Consider the following 20,260-nt stretch of genomic DNA (forward strand, 5'->3'; position numbering starts at 1 on the left):
AAAAAGGACACTAGTTCGAAGCAAATGTTGGTTAGGTTAGTTTGCGAGAACTCACCTCAGCAACCCGTCGAGCTTGTAACCCGTGATTAGGCCCAAGGGAACCACAAATACATAGCATACTATATTCACATAACCCATTACAGCAGGATGGCCTGTGAGAAGCACACTGTGTTCACATAACCCACTACAGTTTACCATCATGCTCCAGTGGCGACCCCTGAGAGAACTGGTGAAAGTTGTTTACAACAATGCAGGTCGCCAGCAATGGAGTGAGCTGCTTCACCAGAGCTTTTACCTCTGCACCGCTCGAAAACAAAGACGGATATATGTCTCGGGTGACGATGACTTAGAACTTTGCCGTTCTTGGGTGAGCAGCGCCTAGTTCATTAGACGCTTAAGATCTTTTTAAGAATTTTGAAAAGTTAGAAGTTTGTTATGTTTTCGTATGGATGTGGGACTGAACGACTGACCTTATAGCTGTGTTCATGCCAAGAGCTACCATGAACGTCCATCCAAATATGTTGGGAAGAGATCTGGTCCGGATCTCTCCAATCAAAGGCTCAGGATCAAGTGATATGGGCCGTTGAAAATTGATCTAATGACTACAAACAAGGGGCCTTCTAAAAGTTATAATAATTATAGTTGTTGGATCTTATTTGAACGGTCCGGTTCACTTGATCCTGGGCCTTTAATGGGAGAGATCTGGACCGGATCTCCTCCCAAATATGTTCACACTGCTAATTGGGCTTGGAAAAAGGGGATTCGGATTCAGAACTTTAAATCTCTGGTTTTTTCCTTCTTTTCAATATGCTCAAATTGGAAGCAAGATCTCTTTTTTTTTAATTTCTGAATCAAACCTTCTTTCTAATTGCGAAGTTTCAAAACATTTGGAGTTTTTGGAAATTTTGGAGTTGGTGTTATCTTGGAGTTTTCAAAGCATAGTTAAAGATTTCTATATTTCTACCCTAGATGCCATGCAAACAAGGCGTGCCAATTTAAACTGACCCGAATGCAAGGCCAGAGCTAATGAAGGCTCACTAGGGGCATATGTCCCCTCTCAAGTGATTCGTTTGTTAAGTTGCAAACTACAATTATATAATACACACGCGTTATGTTTGAAGAAAATATATGTACCTAGTATTCAACATACTTTCATACTGCGTATACTCCATATCAAATATTATATGAGCAAAAGTGCTCTTATTTTGTCATTCAAACCTAAAAACCTCACTCTTGTGTAATTATATATTAATATTTTTCTTATCACTTTGCCATTTTCCACTACTACATTGAAATTTTTGTAACATTTGAATTGTGATACATTATCATTTGAAACCATCCCTATTTTCATATTGGTTATAAGCCATACTATAATAAGATCTTCTTAATTGATTTTCAGGTTGCCCCCACTAAAAAAAAATTCTAGCTCTGTCCCTGCATGAATGCGTAACAAATTAGCAGAAGAAGAAACAACTCACCATATGGTTAGGCCATACATACAAACCTTTGCATTCTTCAGATACCCTGCAAAAATAATCAGTGCCATAACGTAAACAAAAAAAATCAGTACTATTATAATTGTGGATGGCATTATTTGGTTTGAACGTACTTTCATTTATGGACAAATTCGAGAAAAGTGGCCATCCCCTCTCCAGCAACAGGACTTGGATGGACAGCAACATGGACTGAAAACCTATTTAAGTTGCTGTCCCAGAGGCCATGAGGGGCATGTGAGGCAGCAATCCCCTCTCCAGCAGGACTTAGATGGACAGCAATATGCACAGAAACCCCATTTAAGTTGCTGTCCCAACCGAGGCCATGAGGGGCATGTGTTCGTATACCAAACGGTTGCAGAGATTATAGATTGCATTAAAACTGCATGGTCCCTCAGAGGCGTATGTGGTTGTAATCGTCATGGCGTTTCTGTCCATATAAGTTGCTCTGTCGACCGAAGTGCCAAGGGCATCTGTTCATGTACCACACGGTCGGGGCATTTTAATATAAGTGTCTCGTTTTTTAATTTTGCTAATTAAACATCTGTTTCTTTTAAGAATTTGGTTGAACATTTTTTTCTACAATTTTATTAGAGGTACATTTGATTATATTGGTAATTTTTATTACCTATGGGTACATTTGAATTTTTGATACATTTTATTTCTTGGTACATTTTTATATCAATATACGTAAAATTTTAACAAATTAATCAAGTTTTCTTATGAAAATATTAATGACTTTGTTTTAACGAAGGAAGAGACAATTAAATATAAGAACATAAATAAAAAGTTCTCTCTTCTTTTTTAGAGATAAGGAAGAATTAGTTAAAAAATCAAAATAAAGGATTTGACAGTGCTGCCTATTTTGACGCCAAGAGCTTGATGCCAAAGTCTAACTCAGCTTCAGCAGACCGGTAACATTGGAGCTCCAACTGTGAAATTATAGCCTCAGATGGAGATGCTCTAAATTAGCATTTTGCTCGTCATATGTTTGGATATGAAAACTTTTTCGTCGTAATTAATTTTGGCCTAATTGTGGACGATGATCAATCTTCTGGATTCAATTTTCCATCCTCTTTTGAACTTTTCACCGTTGCCCCTCCCCATTTCTTTATCCTGTCTTCAGCTTTGGATGCCTGCATGGTTAATGTACATAAATTACATCAGTCTCTTTTAGCCAATAGCTTAAAAGTGCAACTTCGGTATACTCTTTTGTGTAAATCGATCTCCCTCTTTTCACGTCGCCCATCACGTCATTTTGACATATTGCACACGAAATGGGAGTAAATTGAAACCCTTACCTCCTTGTTCCAGTTGGTTTTATAAACCATTATGAAAAGGACACAAGTCTGAAGGATCGTCCCTAACAACATTCCAATCCATATGCCCTGAAAATGATCGTCGTATAAATGTTAATTTTAACAATTGAAGTGCTAATAAAATCTCTCGATGTAAAAACTAAAACCAACGAAATGTTGGGAGGTGGGATTGTGGGAATATGAATGAAAACTTACCTTAACACCCCAATCAAGCTTGTAGCCGAAAATTAGGCCCAAGGGCACCCCAATGACATAGTAACAGGCTATGTTCACATAAGCTACTGCAGCCTGCCATCCTGCTCCAATTGCAACCCCAGAAAGAACTGGTTGAACGTTGTTAATAACAATGCAGGTTGCCAGCAATGGTGTAAGCTGCTTCACGAGAGCTTTAACCTCCGAATCACTTGAGAACAGGGCTGGATATTTGTCCCGGGTGATGATGAGGATGAGCGAGAGGATAGCCCCGATCAAAAAGGAAGTTATTACCGCTACTACCAGTGAGAACTTTGCTGTTCTTGGGTGAGCTGCTCCTAGTTCATTTGACACTCTCACGCTGCAAAATGTTTGAGTTCATTACGACAGACATTTTTGTGTGTTCTAAAGTTTGTGGACTTTGATATGAATTAAAAATTGACCTTATTGCTGCGTTCATGCCCATAGCCAACATGACCGTCCATCCCAATATGTTCATGCTACAAATTCAACAATGCATATATAAAAAAACTAGTCAATTCAATCCAGTTTTTCATAAACCAGAAGAAAAAAATTGTTTATAATGTCTACATTGACAATATTCAAAAGCTATATTATGTTGAACAAATTAAGGACACTAGATAATTTTTACTACAAGCGATATTTCTACTTTGAATTAGACTAAAGAAAGAAGAGAGAACTCCAACGCGATAGTCTATGATGAAGAGGAAGAACATATCTAAATTAGAAAATAGAGATAACTAAGTGTACGTAGTAATAAGGAATGAGGATTCTCTCTAAATCCTCTTTGTGAAGATCTTGAGGATCCTCCAATCACATCTGTTTATCGTACATTGTGTGGCCAGTTTCGTCAGGTATTGTTTATATTTAATTTTAAATAAAAAGATTTACAATGATTTCTTACCACATGATTTACGATGAATGAATACGATTGGATCCAGAGAGGAACCTCACTCAGTAATCCAAATGATGCAAGCTTCCAATACAAATTTGTCAAGGACTTCTGATGACTAGAAGCATGAAATCAAAAGAGAAAAGTGATTTGACCCAAAAAAACAGAGGGGAAAAGTGCTTTTACAGAAAGAAGTTTTTCCAATTCGTGAGTCCAAAAGTATGGGGAAAAAAAAAACAAAATTGATTTTATCTTTTTCTTTATGTGGACCCGCAAAATGGGATAAAATATTGGTAATCATAAAAAGTTATATATATATATATATATATATATATATATATATATATATATATATATTATGCGCAATCAGGCAATTTTAGATTAAAGGGACGGTTTCTTAATCATATCATTTCTTTGTTTAATTAATTTATAGATTTCATGTTTTAAATGAAGTGTGGTCTATGCTAAAAAAAAAAAAACAAAAAAAAATCCAATTTCTTAAACGATAAATTTGTTAGGTTAGATGTTAAATTAAGGAACAAACGAGGTTCAAATTCACGTCGTGATGCAAGTGCAATACTCGTCTGTGGAGCAAAAAATAATCAAGAATAATATGCATGCGACACATGGATTTTAGGGTTAAAAGGATAAAATTACCCTCAATGAACACCGGAACTCCTATGCGCAAGCAGTGTGCAATCATCCCACAATCAAGTCAAAAGTGCCCAAAATAGGTATTTGTTCAAAACTTATTTCATCCATCCTCATCAAATCTTCTTCACAAGGTAACCCCTAAAACATTCTTTTCAAATTATATTAATTAGATAATTAATTGATTTATTACCTAATTAATCTATTAATTAGTTAATTAATTACAAATTACACCCAAAAATGCCACAAAGGGCTGATCACCATCTTTCCAAAGGGGACCGGCCATGCCCTATATATACTACCCCATTTTCTCTAAAAACTGAAGTTCTACACTCTTGCTAAATCCTCTAAATTCTCTAAACATTTTTCCCTCAATATTCTAACTTTGGCATCGGAGGTTCTTCGGTCAAAGCCCGCCTCATTCATAAACGATCAATTTGTTAGGTTAGATGTTAAATTAAGGAACCAACGAGGTTCAAACTCACGTCGTGATGCAAGTGCAATACTCCTCTGTGGAACAAAAAATAATCAAGAATAATATGCAGGCGACACGTGGATTTTAGGATTAAAAGGACAAAATTACCCTCAATGAACAACGGAATTCCTACGCGCAAGCAGTGTGCAATCATCCCACAATCAAGTCAAAAGTGCCCAAAATAGGTACTTGTTCAAAACTTATTTCATCCATCCTCATCAAATCTTCTCCACAAGATAACCCCCAAAACATTCTCTTCAAATTATATTAATTAGCTAATTAATTGATTTATTACCTAATTAATCTATTAATTGGCTAATTAATTACAAATTACACCCAAAAATGCCACAAAGGGCCGGTCACCATCTCTCCAAAGGGGACCGGCCATGCCCTATATATACTACCCCATTTTCCCTAAAAACTGAAGTTCTACACTCTTGCTAAATTCTCTAAATTCTCTAAATACTTTTCCCTCAAAATTCTAACTTTGGCATTAGAGGTTCTTCGGCCAAAGCCCCCCTCATTCATCGTGGGCGCATGAGGCTCTTGGCCTTGACCTAAGGTGTTGTTTGTTTTGTAGGTGCAATTTTATCCAAGAAAAAGAAGGAATAAGCTTTCATCAGCAAATTGGTGCCTTCATTAAGAGTTGAGTCACACACTCATAGAAGACTCTCGCATTTAAGGTTTTTCGTTTTCTTGTTCATTTGTAAATTTTTCGTACGTTCTTATTCTTAGAATTTTTATTTCTAAAAATAAAGTACAATGGCAAGGGATTTGGAAACCTTGACGAACAAAACTTCCTATGTTCAAAGATCCGGATCGAATGATGGAAGACGAGACGTAGCCCCACCAAGATGATCCACGAAGCTCAACACGATGGCAATAGGAACAACTTTACCACCAAGGAGCACCACCGAGCCATGGAGACTACAATGGCAGTGGGGAGTAGACCAGCTCCATAGCAGTGAGCCCACGATGAGTAGGGGGCTGCGAGGCAGCCACCAGCTCAGGCCCACGCCACTTTGCAGCAGGAAGCCCAAGCACTAAAAGCAGCCCAAACCGCTGCCCTAACAACGTAAGCCCTAGCCTCGCACCCACGTGCGCCACACGCCGAGTAGCCTACTCCCGTGGCCCAGCTTGCTCCTACGGTCTAGTCTGCTCCAGTGGCCCAACCCACTCCCGTGGCCTAGCCTGCTCCTATGGCCCAGCCTGCTCCCACGGTTCAGTCTACTCCCATGGCCTAACCTGCTCCCATAGCTTTCTAAGCAACCCAAATCAGTCTAATATTAGTTCAACCATCTCGACTTCAAATTTCTGGGCCTAAGATTGAGCCGGGGGCATTTTCATCACATTTCTCTGCGGATTTGACATTTCCCAACTCAAATCTCGTGCCCAGAGTCTATCACATTGCTCAAGCAAACGCATTTCTTCCAAGCTTTTCCAACCCAAATGGAGAACAATACTTGTCTCGACAAGGTATAGAGTCGACGAGCGCCTTCGCACAGCAGACAACCTTGGTGAATCAGCTCTTGCAGCACACCGAGATGCAACGTGCCCCTGATGAGGTGTCCCGAAGTAGGATAAGGGCAGACGAAGAACCTCTCCAGCAGCGTCTCAGCAAGCAGCCTTTCAACTAGCCATTATCCGAGCGTTCTAGCAGCTTACCCTCCCTCCTGAGTCCTTGGGATAGCATATACTTTCATCTTAGCGCGCGGAAGAGCATGCATTCCTGATCAAGCCCACGGACGAGCATACGTTCATGGTTGAGGCCATACTTCGATTATCAACATGGACAACCTTTTAGGCGAAGTGTTCATTCACAACTCAAAATGAGCATTCTCCACCTCACATTGGAGTAGGCAGCACGACGGATGGAGAGAAGCAATCACTCAATCTGACTCAAGTTCAACCGACAGCATGCAAACAGCCTGCTCGCTCGCCAGAAACATCATACATACACCACAGCCATGATATAGATGAGTTGAGCATAAGGAAGAGTGGCCTAGACCAATAGGTCATGACTAGGGTGTGAGATCCCGTATTTTAAAATTAAAAAAAATATTTATTTAGAGTTTTAGATGCCAATTTTATATGTAATTAATGGTGCAACATGGAAAATAGAGGTGGCAGGGGTGGATATGTTTAAGTGCTTAGTCACTTATATTTCTTACACGTGTGATTATAGGTTTGATGAATAAGCAGTATAGGTTGCTTAGTCTTCATCAAAAAGTGGCTGCGTGGAAAGATTTTAGGACACCAGATTATCCTTGCCTTTAAGACCTCCAAAACCATCCAATTGCAACTAAGTTGTTGTCGGTTTCCCTAACCTATAAATAGGAGCCTTGCTCTTTTGTTTTTGGAAAGGAGGCGGTGTGTAGTTTGTGAGCTATCGTAGAAGAAAGAGATGGCGATAGCATGCAATGCATGCATTACGTAAAGGTTGGTGTGTGTGTGTGTGTGTGTGTGTGTGTGTGTGTGTGTGTGTGTTGTGCGTATATATTTATATATACGTTAGAGTGAGAGCTTAGAAAGAAAAGAAAAAAGGAAAGCTAGGGGTTGAGGTGTGCGGAGATGTTAGTTGGGTTGTCTTGCCAAAGCTTGGATTATCGAGGTGAGTGGTCTAGGTAATGTGTTACAACTATTCTTATTTTTTGATAAACGGAAACCATGAGATATCATGAGATTTATCTATATTCAAATATCTCTCTATTTCAAGTCAAGCATGTTGGAATTTGTGGAAATGCTTTCAGAACTATTAATATAGTGATATGTGAGTAATTGGAATTGTTCATGGAGCGTGAAAATTTTAGTGTTACATTAATCCGAAGGATAAATGTAAACTGCACACAGGGACATTAGGGCATGATGGCCAGTAGGGGTCACGTGGTGAGTTACAATTTATGAAGGATATAATGAACACATAAAGGGATGATGTGATATGGAATTACATGGCTAAAGCTTTGATATTATTATCCTATTTTATAGTACATTTAAAATGGCATTGCCTAATTGGCATATTTCATATTCTACTCACTGAGCGACGATGGTTGTTGCTCACCCCTCACCTATTATTTTACAGAAGAGTTATTTGGCAAGACAAGTGTTATTTGGCAAGACAGGTGATAGACGAGCTAAGGTTGTTTTAGATAAGGGTTTTAAGCATTTTAATTTATTACTTTTGTAAACCCTATAAAGATTTTGGAGTTATTTTAATAAGAAGAGTTTATTTTCCAACCCGTTCCAATTTCCTTTTAATTATGTAGCTTTTCACTCACGTTTCGGATTCGGGTTTGAATTTGTATTACCGAGCTGAGTCCGGGGCGTGACAGACCGGTATCAAAGCCCAGTTATTAGATACCCTTGGAATGTTGTGGAGCCAGTTAGATAGGTTGAATTGAATTGAGCTAGTGATATAGAACTTTAAGAGTAGACTCGAAGGTCTAGGAAATTTCGAGGACGAAATTTCTTTAAGGAGGTTAGATTGTGAGATCCCGTATTTTAAAATTAAGATAAATATTTATTTAGAGTTTTAGATGCCAATTTTATAGGTAATTAATGGTGCAACATGGAACCTGGAGGTGGCAGGTGTGGATATGTTTAAGTGCTTAGTCACTTATATTTCTTACTTGTGTGATTATAGGTTTGATGAAAAAGCAATATAGGTTGCTTAGTCTTCATCAAAAAGTGGCTGCATGGAAAGATTTTAGGACACTAGTTTATCATTACCTTTGAGACTGCCAAAACCATCCAATTGCAACTAAGTTGTTGCCGGTTTCCCTAACCTATAAATAGGAGCCTCGCTCCATTGTTTTTGGAAAGGAGGCGGTGTGTAGCTTGAGAGCTCTCGTAGGAAAGAGAGATGGAGATAGCATGCAATGCATGCATTACATAGAGGTTGGTGTGTGTGTGCGTGCACGCACGCGCATTGTGTACATTCATACATACTTGTATATATATATATATGTTGTGCGTATATATTTATATAGACGTTAAAGTGAGAGCTTAGAAAGAAAAGAAAAGGGAAAGTTAGGGTTTGAGGTGTGCGGAGATGTTACTTGGGTTGTCTTGCCAAAGCTTGGATTATCGAGGTGAGTGGTTTATGTAATGTGTTTCAAAATATTCTTATTTTCTGATAAACGAAAAACACGAGCTATCGTGGGTTTTGATCTATTTACAAATATCTCTCTATTTCAAGTCAAGCATGTTGGAATTTGTAGAAATGCTTTCGGAATTATTAATATAGTGATATGTGAGTAATTGGAATTGTTCATGGAGCTTTAGTGTTGCATTAATCTGAGGGAAAAATGTAAACTGCACACGGGCACATTAGGGTAGGATGCCCAGTAGGGGTCACGTGGTGAGTTACAATTTATGAAGGATATAATGAACACATAAAGGGATGATGTGACAAGGAATTACGTGGCTAAAGCTTTGATATTATTATCCTATTTTATAGTACGTTAAAATGGCATCGCTTGACTGGCATATTTCATATTCTACTCACTGAGCGATGGTGGTTGTTGCTCACCCCTCACCTATTATTTTACAGATGAGTTATTTGGCAAGACAGGTGATGGATGAGCTGAGGTTGTGTTAGATAAGAGTTTTAAGGATTTTAATTTATTACTTTTGTACACCCTGTAAGGATTTTGGAGTTATTTTAATAAGAGGACTTTAGTTTCCAACCCGTTCCAATTTCCTTTTAATTATGTAACTTTAAACTCATGCAGGATTCGGGTTTGAGTTTTTATTACCGAGTCGGGTCTGGGGTGTGACACAAGGGCAGCCGAAAATTCTACTGCCTCAGCAGAGGCAAATTCAAAAAGAAGTTGACAGGCTCCTGACTGAATGATTGCGTAATTTCTCGCGCAACAAGGCTACTGACGATGCGCTTCGATGAGACATGACCAACATAAGCATGTCATCATTCACGGATGAGATCGAGCGGACAGATCCCCCTCACGAATTCACTATGCCTTACTTCACTTTGTATAAGAGAGACGAAGATCCGAATCTACATCTTAAGCACTACTGCAGTACCATGATCATCTTCAGGAACGATGATGCGCTTATGTGCAAAATTTGGGCCACAACTCTACAAGGCGAGGCACAAGACTGGTTTCACACCCTACCTCCACAGTCAATCCGCAGTTTCAACGAACTTTCCTTAGTTTCACTAAGGAGTATTCGTCTAATCGCTCAATCAAAAGGATATCCGACCATCTCTTCAACATCATAAAAGACCCTTGGGAACCAATTCACGACTATGTCAAGAGGTTCAAAGTGGAGAAGGCCAAGATTGTTGGCTGCAACGAAGACATAGCAATGACAGCATTCAGAAATGGGTTTCCCACCGAACACCCTTTATTCGGAAAATCGATCATGGGAGAAAAACTGACCCTAGCAACTTCGTATGCTTTGGCGGAGAAGCACGCGCTATAGGACGAGGCCAAGTAGTCTAACAAAAACGAGTCGGAAAAGTAACGCATGGAATGTTCCCCGACCAAAGAATACTCCACGCTTAAAACATTCACCAAGTTCTTAGTTCCAATCGGCCAAATTCTCCATAAGTTCAAGAAGGAACCTTGGTTTAAGCTGCCGCCACCTATAAAAACGATCTTACCAGGCTGGATCAGACAAAGTATTGTGCATTCCATTAACGACCAGGCCACACTACCAACGGCTGCCAGACGTGAAAGCAATACCTTGAGAAGCTAAGAAATGAGGGTCAGTGTGATAAGTATCTTGACAGGTTAGCGACACGGCCTATATAAGCAGGGGAAATCTTCATCACCCCCTGAACCCTGTCAAAGCTTTTCCAAATAAGTTCGAAGTCTCAAACAGCTCTACAAACAAGACCTTACAAGCCGAGGATTATCTAGTTTGTTATGCAATTTCTACCTTCCAGCACAATTGATCCATTTATGTGTTCTTAATGAAGATTCAAGAAGTTATTCATAAGCCAGGCTTAACTATTGTCTACAACGACTGCTCAAACCCCCATCTGGGTAAGCTCTTCAGTGCGAGAAGGTAAACTAATTGTTTTCCAGTGCGAGAGGGTAAACTAATTGTTCTTCAGTACAAGAGGGTAAACTAATTCCCCAACACCCATCCGAGTCTGCTCTCTAGTGCGAAAAGGTAAACTAATTCCCCGACACATATCCGGGTTTGCTCTCCAGTGCGAGAGAATAAACTAATTGCTCTCCAGTGCGATAGGGTAAACTAATTCCCTGACAACCATCCAAGTCTACTCCCCAGTCTGAGAAATAATTTATCTCCAGTGCGAGAGGGTAAACTAATTCCCTGACACCCATCCAGGTCTGCTCTCCAATGCAAAAGGATAAACTAGTTGCTCTCCAGTGCGAGAGGGTAAACTAATTCCCTGACACCCATCCAAGTCTGCTATCCAATGCGAAAGGATAAACTAGTTGCTCTTCAGTGCGAGAGGGTAAACTAATTGCTCTCCAGTGCGATAAGGTATACTAATTCTCCGACACCCATCCGGGTTTGCTCTCTAGTGCGAGAAGATAAACTAATTGCTCTTCAGTGCGAAAGGGTAAACTAATTACTCTCCAGTGAAATAGGGTAAACTAATTGCTCTCCAATGCGATAGGGTAAACCAATTGCTCTTAAGTGTGAGAGGGTAAACTAATTACTCTCTAGTATGATAGAGTAAACTAATTCCTCAACACCCATCTGGGTAAGCTCTCCAGTGCGAGAAGGCCACATAGCTCAAAAGATCGAATGCTTGAAGACCAACTAGACAGCGAATGGTCAGGGAGCAGCAGCCATTTTGCACTCAACAGTTCACTCATCCGACTGCTCCATCTACAGCAGCTGAGAAATCAAACTCAAGCAGTTTCCTTATATTTGGCAAGCAGCCCACCTCCTAGGCCCATGCCAAGACGACTATTGACCCTTGCCGACCAACGTGCCGCACCACCCTGACGGCTGCCCCACGACAGCACCACCTAAGAAGAAGATAATGAGAACTAAGTTTTTCTTACATCGATGCTGCACGAAGAAGACAAAGAAATCAATGGAAGATTGTTCTTTACACGGATAAGCAAAGAAGAGTGCTAGGGGAGGGGGAATAAATATTCTCTAGTTTTCTCTCTTTCTTGTAAGGATAAATAATTGCCCTCCGAAGTTGATTTAACCCCTATTTAAGGTAGGCTTAAATAGGTTTTGGAGGCGATTTATTTCCCTTTCCTAGAAGAATCTAATTCCAAGTCCAAGTGAGAATCTACACCTGCTGCCCTTTAGCAGCCCAGTAAGTGTGAGGGCATTTGTAGAGCAAAAAATAATCAAGAAAAATATGGAGGCGGCACGTGGATTCTATGGTTAAAAGGACAAAATTACCCTCAATGAATACTGGAATTCCTACGCACGGGCAGTGGGCAATCATCCCATAATCAAGTCAAAAGTGCCCAAAATAGGTATTTATTCAAAACATATTTCATCCATCCTCATCAAATCTTCTCCACAAGGTAACCCCTAAAACATTCATTTCAAATTATATTAATTAGCTAATTAACTAATTTATTACCTAACTAATCTATTAATTGGCTAATTAACTACAAATTACACCCAAAACTGCCAAAAATGCCACAAAGGACTGGTCACCATCTCGCCAAAGGAGACTGGCCATGCCCTATACATACTACCCCATTTTCTCTAAAAAAACGAAGTTTTACACCTTTGCTAAATTCTCCAAATTCTCCAAACACTTTTTGCTCAAAATTATAACTTTGGCATCGGAGATTCTTCGGCCAAAGCCCCCCCCCCCCAAATTCATCGTGGGCGCATGAGACTCTTGGCCTTGACCTAAAGTGTTGTTTGTTTTGTAGGTGCAATTTTGTCCAAAAACAAAGAGGAAAAAATTTGCATCCACATCCTCTACCACTATGATAGAGGACCACTTGTGCCATGAGACATTTTTTCACATGCTTATAAGATGAACTAGGCTTGACAATGTCTCTAAAAAATACCTAAAAATTAAAATGTAATTAGCAGAGTTATGAAGAGATTAAGTACTCACCATATGGATAGGCCATCCACAGAAACTTCTGCATTCTTGAGATACCCAGCAAAGAGAATCAGTGCCATGAAGTACCATACTTCTAAACTGCACAAGATTTAAAAAAACATAAAATCAAATGAGCTTGTTCTGGAAATTCATTTGATCATTCGGGATTTCTATGAAACCAATAGATATAATATAAAATTAGAATTTAACAGAATCTATAATATTGTAAATAATTGTTATTCGCATTTCACAAAACTAATAACGAACAACTAATTTAAAACTTGTTTGATAATTTCTTTATTAAGTTTTTAAAATTTGACCTTATTTAGATTTTTTACCGTTACCAATATAAAAATATTTACTAAAAATAATTATCAAAGATATCCTAAACTGGTTAACTTAGTAAGTGCGGTGTGGTGTGGGCTACTTGTTTGGTAGCAAAAGCCGAAAAGCATAAGAAAAAGTAAACATAAAATCATATGTTAGGGAGCAAAAGGCCGACCAATAGAAGAAACGGCAATTATAAATCATGTTGAAGAATAAGACATAAAGCTTTCAGCCGGTCCGACCTATGTGGAGATTATTGTTATCCACACATAAAGACACGGTGGTGCTTGTTAGCTGGTGTGATCGCAAAGTTGCGTTTCTACTTGTATTTAAAGCTGAGCATTTTTAGTACGTACTTTGACTATCTTCGTGGTTCCAATCTTTCATTTGTCATGGCCCAAGGCACAGTTGTAAAGTTGAATCCACCTCTATAAAATTGAAATGGGTATGACAACTATTTGTTTTGGGATGTGCTATCCACGGATCCTTTTTTACTTCTTTTACACCCTTAGTTAATTTTTGTACATTGATCTTCTTCAATTCATCCAATCCGACGATCAAAAATTAAAAAGGTGTGAGAGAAGTAAAAAGGGATGTGTGGATATCACACCCTTATGTGATTGTTTGATACAACCATATTTGGGATATCTGTCTGTCATATCTTATGTGCATCGCACTGGGTGGATATTCACCAGATCTTCTTTGTGAGATCCTCATCAAATCTTCTATGAGGATGAATGTCAGATGCTATTTATATTTAATTTTAAATAAAAAAAATCTACAAAGATTTTTTATTGCACGATGTACGATAAATAAATGTGATTGAAGGCTTCTCAAGATCCTCATAGAGAGGATTTGGCGAGGATCCTCATTCATATATATATATATATATATATATATATATATATATATATATCAATATCATGTTCATGGAATACGATGAATTTTTAAGATGTCTCGGTAGTGAAATAGTAGACACGCGAGACTCAAAATCTAAGTTTGGCATCGGATTACGAAATTTTACTCAACTAAAATCCACGAGAATTTTGAAATGAAGTTAGTTCTCATTTCTATTTCAATTTAAAAATAAATATTTTATTTGAAACAAGGAAATTTTAATAAATAATAAGATTCTAAAAAACGTTAGGCGCTAGTCGGGCGGTTAGACGGAGTCTAGACGGACGGCTAGGCAGCCTAGGCGGATTTAGGTAAATTTCTTGTACATCTTGTAAGTAAGTGCATATTGACCATTACAAAAAAATTATACTTATATAAAATTAATAAATACAATAATAAATAAAAAATGATAAGATGCAAAACTAGTATCCAAAGTTCAAAATTTAAAAACACTAATATATGTCATATTAGTTAAGATATTTTGAATGATTATATCTAATTTTTATAAAAATAAAAATAAAAATCCCACTTGTGTCAGTTTGTGGTGTGATGTGAAGAGGTGCATGCATCTTCCCAAATTTCAAAAAGCACCACGTGGGTGGTCATGTGTGACTCTTACCTTTAATCCCTAGTCCCCATCCCTCACACATCAATCAAGAGACTCCTTTTTGATGTGAAAACCGAAAACTTTTATTCATTTTATTTCTTTCATTTTTCTCATCGGCTTCATCTTGTTTCTTTTCCACTTCTTCTTTCTTTTTCTTTCCGTTTTCCTTCTATACATTCTCCTTTTTTTTCTTGTTTCCTCTTTTTCTGTTTTGAATTGTAAATTTCTCTTCTTCTGGATTTCAGAGAGAGGGAGTCGCAACAGGTAAGAAGGTGGTGGTGCACAAAGAAAGGGAGCCAAAGCGGTGGAATTTCTTCTCAGGAAACCTCCACTCCGCCTAGACCGCCCAGGTCGCCTAAGAGCGCCTAGGCGAGTGCCTAATAGCTCTCCGATTTTTCTTAACGATTCAGACCTAATCGCATCAACACCACCACGCCCAGCACCTAGGCGGCTGCCTAGGCTGTTTTTTAGAACACTGATAAATAAAAACTTCGCCAAGTGATCTATTAAAGAAAGTGATATTGTTTAGTTTCTAAACTCATCCACTCTTATTATAATACATGAAATAACACACCATGTGTTTTGTGTTTTCAGTACTTATAAACATTTATTTTTGTGGTCACATCAGTTTATTTATGTTATAATGAGTTGGTTTATTTACTAAGACTACCGTATTATTGTAATTGAATTAGTAGTACTACGTGACAATGTAACCACTAAAAGTTCTGTTATTTTAGCATTTAAAATTTTTACTTATTTATTTTCAATAAAAGAAGGATAGTGTTATGCACACATTTCTTTTTACCTTACATACACTTTTTATTAATTTATGTTCATTAATTATTTTTAATTCATTCGATGAAATGGTCGAAAATTAAATAGAAATTGTGAAAGATAAAAAACAAAAGAATTCAAAGGGCCGGAACAAGAAAACAAAAGAAAGATGCGTGAAAGGGGTTTTAATTACCAGAGCATGATTGCGGAAGCGAGAGACAACTTAACAAAAGCCCAAAGATTATGAAACGCCTTCCATGAGAATCCAACCCAAGCTTGACCACATGTCCCAGAAAATATATAACCCAGCTGAGCTAAAACTATGAACCACCAGGACGCGTTGAGCACGACCGCCGCACCGACCAGTCCCCACCCGACCTTCAATATCAAAATCCAGCTGAACAGCGTATGCAGGATCAAAGCCACTGCCGATATCACCGCCATGACCATCATCTTTCTCTGCGACTGCAAAAACTTGGCTATCGGGAAATTCATGGCGTACGCGAACAACTGCGGTATCATCCATATCGCGAACACTCCCGCCGCCTTCGATATGTCGGCGGTCTGCCCTATCGCTTTGAGCAGTGGCTGAGCAAAGATGTAGAGAAAGGAGAGGAGTACGGCAGTGGAGTTGAGGATCACCCACGACCTCTGCATGTAGATTCCTAACATGTCCAGCTGCCCTGCTCCAAATGCTTGCCCACATAGCGTCTCGAGAGCACTCCCCATTCCAAGCTTCAAACATATTATCAATTAATATGTGAGATTCAAACTCAGTGGGTCTTTGTCACAGTTAAAAAACTGACAATAGCTACTGACATTAATATTAGTAACTATTGCCAGTTCTTGTAGTGAGTGTTGAGCGTGGAACAAAATCCACATATATGGATATTCATATTTTTTATATTTGATTGAAGGGTATGGGAGAGGGGGAGATATACGTACCATAACGCCGAAGGAGAAGCCGGCGATGACAGAGTTTTCAATGGAGACGGCGGCAAGGTCTAAGGTGCCAACTTGGCCGGCGAAGACTTGAGTGATTGCGCCGAGGGAATACTTGCATAGGGAGGTGAAGATGGCGGGGCCGGCGAGAAGCCATAGCCTTTTGGTTTCTTTGAAGAACTCGCGGAAGAAGTCGCGGACGCTGACGATGGGAGAGATGTCGTCTGCATCGGGAGTGAAGGAAGCGGTGGAAGTAAAAGATGGGTTTGCCGGCGGAGCCAGGGACTCTAGGTGGTCGTGCAGGTGATGATGATCAAACTCGTCTGTCGGCGGCAGAAGCGGCTGCTTGTTATCCGCCATACATTAAAGAGAGGGAGAGAGTTTGCGATTGCGTTTGCGTAGGTGTCGAGAAATTTTCAACTGAAACGTGCGTGGAAGCCTAAGTCAGTGTATGGAAAATGGGCGAGGATCCCTTTTGCCACGTATGCTGGAGAAATTTTTAGTTGTGACGAGAACGCGGATAGTAAATCACGTGTTTTTATACAAGTTGTAAAAAAATTTAATTTTTAAGTTATTAATCTTTTAACACACATAATCCATCATTTATATAGAAACACGTAATATATCATTTCGTGTGTGATGATCACATGGAAAAATCCCTCCATGTGCTGCACGAGAAATTTTTGCAGGTTACCATCACTCCAACACAGATTGACAGCTGGTGTTCTAGACGAATTAAACTTCGACACCTACCCTTTGTTCGTTTTAAATGACTTGACAGGCTTTTGGTCTAATTATGGTTAATTGTAATTAAAAAAGGAAAAATTTGAAATAGGTCTAATTTTATAGACTACCTTTTGAAATATGTCCAATTTTTAGTGACTTTTGACTTTTGAAATAGGTTCAATTTTTAGTTACTTTGGACCCATTTCAAAAAACCCCATTAAAAAATGCTGAAGTAAATTTAAGTTGTTAAATTTCAACCGTAAGATTGATCCAGATATGGGGTTTAGGATTTATTTACACTTTTTATAAGCTCTTGGATTTATTTACATTTGACGCTTCTAATTAAAAGTTAAGATGACTACTAAATAATGTGGCAATGACATGGAAATAAAAATAAATTTTAAATAAATATTTTGATAAAGGAATATTGTGAAGTTAAAATAGATCCAGCTTTCTTCCTAATCTTTTTGCCGTTTAAGTCTGCAACTCTCCAACAACAACAACAACAAAAAGGTTTGCAATATGACAGTGACGAAATTCATCATTGTCTTTGATGCAGTGAATGCTTCTTCATGGCTATATAATACTATTTTTTTGCCATGAAAATAAAAAAGGAAATCTAAACAAGAATGATGTCATTCCAAAAAATTCTTCTATCTGCATGAAAATATGATTTGTCTTCCTCATTCAATTACAATTTCCTCATGAAATTTTAATATCCAACCATCTTTGTTCATGTTTGCAGAGTTTACCACTTTAGTTTTCCTCCCAGTTTTAACTTTTTGCAACCATTAAATAGCAAACAATAAACTACTCAACATTGTACAGTTAATCACATCGTTGGAATTCAAGGAAATCTCCATCCCCCAATCTCCACAGATGTAGTAAGGCTTTGGATACGAGTTCACAAGAGTCAAATAGGCTTCTAGGGTTTTTACCTTTTTAGCGAAATTCCCAGTTTTATTCATTTTAAGTTTTAATCTTTATTTATTTATTTATTATATTAGTTAATAATCCACTTCATCAACTATATTATTTAATGACTAAAAGTCTCCACATCACTCTTAATTAGGACCATTGGATGTTATAAAATTTGAAGGCTCATAAGAAATGTAAAAATATTTGTTAAAATGTTTGTCTCTTGATTCTATCCCTATATATAATTTTCCCAACAACTGCTTTTATATATTATAATGTGACATGGCATGTTTAGCTTTACAAATAGACTTGTCGTACACTTTATGTTTTTAATATTATTTGTGAGTATAAACTTGTGGCATGACATCCTTGCATTTTATTGGCTCATTATTACATGTTTGTACAGTGTCTCTTAGTTATTTGTACTGTCCTGGATCATGGACCAGCTTCACTTGTAGTTCACATGCACCGTTTACATTCACTTTGGATCCAGAGTTAGGTGTCAGCCTATGTTTTTGTGTAATGTTTTGGACACGTATGTGATGTGACTAGTACAGCTCACGTGATGTAGTACTAGAATGTAAAACCTACACCCAGTATATTCCATTGTCTAAATATCTATGCAGTGGACTTGTGTGCTTACATAAGTTAATGAGCATTGATTTCTTATAATAACGGTTTGAGATTTAACGTTGAGATACCTTGTTGTTGTACCCTGCATCTTTGACATACTTCTGCTGCAGGGTACCTACTATATACTATTATTATGATATTTTTGAGAAACCATATACTTGTTTTACATCTAGGGATTACACTTTTCGAAAAGGTTTTACAAAACTTTATTTTCGAACCCACTTACCCTTATTTTTCGCCCCTCCAGGATTTTAGTGGCAGAGGTTTTGTGACGACAAGGATTGTTGGTAAAAGCTATTACATAGGAGACTTCTCCTTTCGGTATAAATATTCTTACTCTTCTTTTATTGCAATTTATCTATACTCTAACATCACTTGTGTGATATGGATTCAGTTCCGCTCACATGCATGTACACTCTAAATTAGTCACTTTTATGTTTTAATTTATTCACATTTTCCACATCACTACATTTTATCGCTTCGTCACCTTCCAGGGGATGGCCAACACATCCAGATTTGGGTGTCTAGATGGACATTTTGGGTCGGGGTGTGTCAATTTAAAATTCCTAAATTGTAGGAAATTAGTTGTAAGCTAGCTTAAGTATAGATATATTAAATAGAAAAATGCTAAGTTGGCAATTGATCAAAGTATCTGAATCGAATTTTGTAAAGTAACAAATGTTTAGTCTAAACAAGTTGGAAAAACTATAAGGGATTCTAGTTACTCGTATATATGTATTTATTTATTTTGATATAATGACCTAAAAGGAATGTAAAAATATTTGTCCATATCCTAACCCATATAATATTGAATATAATGATGTATTGGGGCCATATATATTTACCCTAAGCCACCCAATGAGTGTTGTATATACGAAACTAAACTTAAAATCTCTCACTTAAAAATAAAAATATTTACCCTAAGCCACCCAATGAGTGTTGTATATACAAAACTAAACTTAAAACTTCTCATTTACAAATAAAAATTAAGTAACATTACTAAACTATAGTGCTAAATGGCACGTGACAACATGCTGGTTTTAACATTTTGTTTTTGGTCAACAAGCTAATTTTAATATTTAGGATTAAGTCAATTAACATTTTGTTTTTTTAAAGAGATGTCAATACCTTAAAAAAACAAAAAAAGCAAGCTAGCATTACAATCATCTTAGTTGGACTAGTTTATTATATTTTTATCGTTACCGTATTGATCAGGTTGATCCAAAACTCTTCTTTATTTTGAGAAATTAGCTAAAATAATCATAAATTGAATTTCAATTGTTGATGGAAACAAAATTAAATAAGGCGACATATTAATCAACTATTAAAAACTCAACATTTCAACATTTTAAATTACCACGAGA

The 20,260-nt window shown here is 37.7% G+C and overlaps 1 protein-coding gene across 2 annotated transcripts; it reads right to left on the bottom strand.

Moving 5' to 3' along the window:
• Positions 1–2,257: 2,257 nt before the first annotated feature.
• LOC125471539 (protein DETOXIFICATION 29-like) lies at positions 2,258–17,119 on the bottom strand. 2 transcript variants are annotated; one of them, XM_048572055.1, is made up of 7 exons: positions 16,623–17,041; positions 15,871–16,412; positions 13,085–13,171; positions 3,448–3,504; positions 3,008–3,365; positions 2,795–2,881; positions 2,258–2,629 (listed from the first exon to the last, which is right to left on the bottom strand). In XM_048572055.1, the coding sequence occupies exons 1-7, from the start codon at positions 16,977–16,979 to the stop codon at positions 2,540–2,542; spliced, it is 1,578 nt and encodes a 525-aa protein (XP_048428012.1). In that variant the 5' UTR covers positions 16,980–17,041; the 3' UTR covers positions 2,258–2,539. The 2 variants fall into 2 exon arrangements, with proteins under 2 accessions (XP_048428012.1, XP_048428013.1); XM_048572056.1 differs by lacking the exon at positions 3,448–3,504 and having other exon boundaries at positions 16,623–17,119.
• Between the last annotated feature and the right edge of the window lie 3,141 nt (positions 17,120–20,260).

The sequence above is a fragment of a genome, unplaced genomic scaffold, assembly GCF_019419815.1.
Source record: "Pyrus x bretschneideri cultivar Hongxiangsu unplaced genomic scaffold, Pyrus_bretschneideri_v1 Contig6, whole genome shotgun sequence".
NCBI classification, from domain to species: Eukaryota; Viridiplantae; Streptophyta; class Magnoliopsida; order Rosales; family Rosaceae; genus Pyrus; species Pyrus x bretschneideri.

Bases quoted from the DNA above. Each gene is read 5' to 3' on its own strand.
- LOC125471539 (XM_048572055.1), bottom strand. From the start codon at position 16,979: ATGGCGGATAACAAGCAGCCGCTTCTGCCGCCGACAGACGAGTTTGAT. The intron at 13,172-15,870 runs GTAATTAAAACC...AATCTTGTGCAG, and splicing joins GCTTCCGCAATCATGCTCTG to TTTAGAAGTATGGTACTTCA. The intron at 3,366-3,447 runs GTCAATTTTTAA...AACATTTTGCAG, and splicing joins GGCATGAACGCAGCAATAAG to CGTGAGAGTGTCAAATGAAC.